This window comes from Myxine glutinosa, chromosome 14, assembly GCF_964187855.1.
Source record: "Myxine glutinosa chromosome 14, kmMyxGlut1.1, whole genome shotgun sequence".
Lineage (NCBI taxonomy): Eukaryota > Metazoa > Chordata > Myxini > Myxiniformes > Myxinidae > Myxine > Myxine glutinosa.
In genome coordinates this window covers 56957682-56963591 of record NC_136274.1, presented here as the reverse complement: position 1 = coordinate 56963591, position 5910 = coordinate 56957682, and the positions used below count along the sequence as shown (strand labels likewise).

Genomic DNA, 5910 nt, shown 5'->3' with positions numbered 1-5910 from the left:
CCCTCACCCACTGCCCCACACCATCATACTCTCCCTCCCTCAAATTTACTGTGCATATATAAAAAATAGATGCCCTCTGATAAGGCTCGTTAAAAAAGACACATGTCTTTCCACAGGCGTAATGCTAAAATGCATGGTTATTCAAGGTACAACCACCGTTTCTGCTTTTAAGGTTCATAACAATGAGGTAGCTTATATGTACCAGACAACAAAAACAACCAGTGACATCAGATCAGTCAATGGGAAACTCATTAGATGTCAGCCAGAGATCTCCACCGAGTAATGGCATGGACCACCACCAGAAAAGGGCCAGGATCTTCACAAGGGAGAGAAAGAGAGAAAGGAAAGAAAGATACACACACAGATACAACTTCTCGAAACGCTTAGAGGCAAATACATTGGCATTCATAATGGTTCTGCTTGTACAGCAATTTAATCCACCAAAGTGAGACAGTTTGGAAACTTGTGCATTTGGAACCAGAATCAATACATTCTTTGAAAAGCAATTTCCATCATGCTTACAGGCTTGGATAATGTAGTCAGCGTGGAATTGGAGAAGGTTATGGTTCAAATAAACAGTTTTCCTTTCATACCGCAGTTCCAAGTGACACACCGACTGCATCTCGAATAAAGTGCTCGGTACGCCTAAAAGCTGTGCAACCAAAAAAATATCCTGCGGTAAGACATCATGAAAACACTCTCTTTTCTGTCCATTCATACAGAAATGGAGTCACATGCATTGCATTAATATAGTACTTCAGCTAATGATGCCTTTAAACCAGGTTCAAGAGAATTTAACCTCTCGAGGGAATTAGTGAACAAAGAATGCCGTGACAGAGATTGGTAATTGAACACCAGCTGATGGCACTCCTGACCTCTATGTATGATATACTTCCTCTCTGCTTGATGTTTTGGTTAAACATACATCTTTACCCCTGTCTTCAAGCAGTCCCCTGAACTGATGGATTTCAAACATACTTGTTTGGCAAGTTTGACATGCACTACTTGTTTTGCACACCTATTGGTACGACCCAGGGTCAGGTCATGGGCACAAAAAAACCCCCACCGCCTTTACCCTGCAAGGGAGGGGGAGACAAACTACAATTTTCGCCTGTGCACATGCCACAGTGCAAGTGGTTTACTGACCCCTGCTGCAAACAAGGGGGTTTAGAAGCCAAAGTGTATGTTTGACATACACCACATAACATACTGATGGTTTGACATACACTACAAGTTTGGCAAGGCTTGTAGAAATAACAAAGAAACAAGGAGCTGATACTCTAGTCCCCCATCTTTTGGGTGACATGAGGAATAGATCTGTGTAATATGAAAGCTAAATGTTCAAGAGTTTTTGAAATATCACGTACACAAGCCAAGTTACTGATGTAGTTGCCATGGCAACATAATTCAGCCAATCACAGGTGTGATCTAATCAGGTTTAAATAAGGTCATGAGGAATAGATATCTGCAATATAAAAGCGAAATGTTCAAGAGTTTTTGAAATATCACGTACACAAGCCAAGTTACTGATGTAGTTGCCATGGCAACATAATTCAGCCAATCACAGGTGTTATCTAATCAGGTTTAAATAAGTTCATGAGGAATAGATATCTGCAATATAAAAGCTAAATGTTCAACAGTTTTTGATATATCGCATAGACAAAAGTACATGGACAGATGATCAGTCGGGCGGCGGACAAAAAGACAAAACAGGTGACGTGACAATTCGACAGAATATTTATTCTTAATTCAATCTCGTTTCTTACAACCATTCACAAACGTGCAACTTACACTTCTATGAGACCACCCGAACATCACACCAACAACCATCAAGATGCAAAAAATTTGCAACACTCATGAAATTTGCAAAAACGATGAAAAACGAAGAACACACATTTGAATAAAAAAATATTTTAAATACATGTAAAATGAACGGCTGAAAAAAAAGCAGAAAAATGAATGGAAAAATGATCGTTTTCTGGCACTTTTAAAAAACAAACTATAAGTAAAACCCCGGCATGATTTTACACGGAAACAATCCCCAACTGACTTCCTTCCGTTTCTGCTTTTTAGAAGATAAAATATTTTGATGAGCATCATGTTGTGGGGAAATGCAAACATATGTTAGAAAGCTCTCCAAGTCAAAGCTTTCAGGTAATCCCGCTCTTTATATTTCTTTTTTTGGCACCATCAACTTAGCCACGCAGTGTCTGTCTTGACAACTGCCGACATTGCAGGTATATGGCCTCTGTAAAACCGTGAAATCAGAGCTGCAGGACGCGCGGGCAGAGATGTTTTACATTCGGTTAAATTTACACCATTACAGAAATCCTTCTTGGTCTCGCCATTAGCTAATAGGATAGAGGAAGAGTATTACTGCTGCAATTCATCATGGGAGATTTCAAACTCGGGGGTAGAACTCGACGTTCGAGTTCAGAAACCAGTTCCGGAGATGCAACCCGACGTCGGCCGAGGCCGGCAATTGAACGCAGGCCCTGCTGTCTTGCGCAGGAATGCAGTCCAACGTAGGCTGCCTGCGCAGTCGGAAGATGGAGTAGATAAATCCTTGGAGATAGCAGAACGTAACAAGAGATTGATTTCTAATTACGCGGCTAGAATGCAGCCATCTATCAACTAGGTGCGGGTAGCCGTGGCCATACCGGCAGGGTTGCCGAGACAATCCGAGTGGTCCGTCGAAAGAATACGAGCGCTCAGATGTGAATAAAAGGGGAAAAAAGAACATCAGGAAAAACAAGTGATTGTAATGAGGAGGGGAAAACACCGGGATCACCCTGCCCGTCACAAGAACATATATGTGCGACCACTTGGGGTCTGAGGGGGATGGTCATCATCCTCGCGTTATAAAGATTAAGCATCTGACAGATTGTGCAAGAGATGGCATGGAGAGGACTCTGGAGAATGGAAATCCAAGGATAAATGAGCGAGCACCTAAAGTTGGAGATGGTGGGGAAGGGATTTCATAAATAGCGATTTATCACAGAAGAATATTCACACCTGAAGCCTGTGGACCGGAAATATGGTAAGAACACACATTTGATTATTATTCACAGGTTTATAATCTGGAAAATCGGGCATGCCTTTTAGGATTCCAGGTGCTCTGTGAGGGTGGGCAAGAAGATAAGCTCAAATCCACGAAGACTTTTTATCACAGCGATCACAAAGCTCAGGAAAGTTTAACAAATGGGATTTCTAAGACTTTCCGGCTGCAGCCAGCACCCCGAGGTTCGGTTTTCTAACCATTTGAAGTAGTCTTTCACAGGCAGACTCCGGATAAAGAAAAAAAGAAGAAGATGAACATTTCAAAGGGGTAAATGTCAGTATGGCATTGACCCGGTTGAGAAAAGAGCATCAGTGTGAGGTCCCTTCACGCCATCGAGTAACCTTGGCTCCCGCAGTGCAGAGCTACTCGCAAACGATCACAGAGAATGGCCGCAGATGGGTATTCCGGCAGCTTCAGCATGTTGATGCTGTGGGAAAAAGGAAGGAATGAAAAACGATAAACTCCTCTTTCATTACTTTTCCTACGCCTTTATGTTTTCATGTTGCCTCATACAAGCGTCACGCTAAGGTTCAGTCTTCCTAAGACGTGACATTGGAAAAAAAGGGAGATGCAATAAATGTCAACATGAAATTTTACGCCATTCCTGGGATACTTCCAACATTTATGTGTAAAGGCAATTTCTTTCTTTCTATCAATGCCGTCCTGGTTCAACCACCACGTTCACCAACTTTCGGTGAAATATTGTGCCCAGTCGTTGCATTTCCTTTTTTTACATGCCCAGTCGTTGCATTTCCTTTGTTTACATGCCCAGTCGCTGTGTTTCCTTTTTTGCATGCCCAGTCGTTGCATTTCCTATTTTGCATTCCCAGTCGTTGCATTTCCTTTTTTTACATGCCCAGTCGCTGTGTTTCCTTTTTTGCATGCCCAGTCGTTGCATTTCCTTTTTTGCATGCCCAGTTGTCGCATTTCCCTTTTTGCATGCCTAGTCGTTGCATTTCCTTTTTTACATGCCCAGTCGCTGTGTTTTCTTCCTTTTTTGCATGCCCAGTTGTCGCATTTCCTTTTTTGCATGCCCAGTTGTTGCATTTCCTTTTTTTGCATGCCTAGTCGTTGCATTTCCTTTTTTGCATGCCCAGTCATCGCGTTTCCTTTTTTACATGCCTAGTCGTTGCATTTCCGTTTTTGCATGCCCAGTCATCGCGTTTCCTTTTTTTACATGCCCAGTCGTTGCATTTCCTTTTTTGCATTACCAGTTGTCGCATTTCCTTTTTTGCATGCCCAGTCGTTGCATTTCCTTTTTTGCATGCCTAGTCGTTGCATTTCCTTTTTTGCATGCCCAGTCGTTGCATTTCCTTTTTTGCATGCCCAGTCGTTGCATTTCCTTTTTTGCATGCCTAGTTGTTGCATTTCCTTTTTTACATGCCCAGTCATTGCATTTCCCTTTTTGCATGCCTAGTCTTTGCATTTCCTTTTTTGCATGCCCAGTTGTCGCAATTCCTTTTTTGCATGCCCAGTCGTTGCATTTCCTTTTTTGCATGCCCAGTTGTCGCATTTCCTTTTTTGCATGCCCACTTGTCGCGTTTCCTTTTTTACATGCCTCGTCGTTGCATTTCCTTTTTTACATGCCCAGTCGTCGCGTTTCCTTTTTTACATGCCCAGTCGTTGCATTGCCTTTTTTACATGCCCAGTCGTTGCATTGCCTTTTTTACATGCCCAGTCACTGTGTTTCCTTTTTTGCATACCCAGTCGTTGCATTTCCTTTTTTGCATGCCCAGTCATTGCATTTCCTTTTTTGCATACCCAGTTGTCGCATTTCCTTTTTTGCATGCCCAGTTGTCGCATTTCATTTTTTGCATGCCCAGTCATTGCATTTCCTTTTTTGCATGCCCAGTCGTTGCATTTCCTTTTTTGCATGCCCAGTCGTTGCATTTCCTTTTTTGCATGCCTAGTTGTTGCATTTCCTTTTTTGCATGCCTAGTTGTTGCATTTCCTTTTTTGCATGCCTAGTCGTTGCATTTCCCTTTTTGCATGCCTAGTCGTTGCATTTCCTTTTTTGCATGCCTAGTTGTTGCATTTCCTTTTTTGCATGCCTAGTTGTTGCATTTCCTTTTTTGCATGCCTAGTTGTTGCATTTCCTTTTTTGCATGCCTAGTTGTTGCATTTCCTTTTTTGCATGCCCAGTCGTTGCATTTCCCTTTTTGCATGCCTAGTCGTTGCATTTCCTTTTTTGCATGCCCAGTTGTCGCATTTCCTTTTTTGCATGCCCAGTCGTTGCATTTCCTTTTTTACATGCCCAGTCGTTGCATTTCCTTTTTTGCATGCCCAGTTGTCGCATTTCCTTTTTTGCATGCCCAGTCGTTGCATTTCCTTTTTTGCATGCCCTGTCGTTGCATTTCCTTTTTTGCATGCCTAGTTGTTGCATTTCCTTTTTTGCATGCCTAGTTGTCGCATTTCCTTTTTTGCATGCCCAGTTGTCGCATTTCCTTTTTTGCATGCCCAGTCGTTGCATTTCCTTTTTTGCATGCCCAGTTGTCGCATTTCCTTTTTTGCATGCCCAGTCGTTGCATTTCCTTTTTTGCATGCCTAGTTGTTGCATTTCCTCGGAGCGTATTGCGACGTACGTACCAAGTGCTCGCAGTCGGCAGCAGGTTGGGAGTGTAGGCAACGCAGGCGATGGTGAACTTTTGCAGGCCGGAGCCCCCAGTAAGGAACGCAAAACCACCGTGTGGAACGCGGGAGCTATGGTGAGAGGTAAGAGAAGGTGGGTGGGCAGAAAATTATCTTGGTACTGCACTTTACAGCATCCTTATTAACCTGCGAGGAGATTCCATTTTATGCTTCACCCCATCTGTAGCTCGACATTTTCTTCTTTTACATAATCCACCAAA

At 42.7% G+C, this 5910-nt stretch overlaps 1 protein-coding gene across 3 annotated transcripts in view; it reads right to left on the bottom strand.

The window, feature by feature from the left end:
• Positions 1–1719: 1719 nt before the first annotated feature.
• Positions 1720–5910, bottom strand: part of HACE1 (HECT domain and ankyrin repeat containing E3 ubiquitin protein ligase 1) — a 612560-nt gene continuing 608369 nt past the window's right edge. For all 3 annotated transcript variants that reach the window (XM_068135928.2, XM_068135929.2, XM_078768516.1), the window contains 2 exons: positions 5648–5761; positions 1720–3488 (listed from right to left, as the gene is read on the bottom strand). In XM_068135928.2, coding sequence (XP_067992029.2) covers positions 3386–3488; positions 5648–5761 — 217 coding nt within the window. In that variant the 3' untranslated portion in view covers positions 1720–3385. The remainder of the gene's footprint in view (positions 3489–5647; positions 5762–5910) is intronic.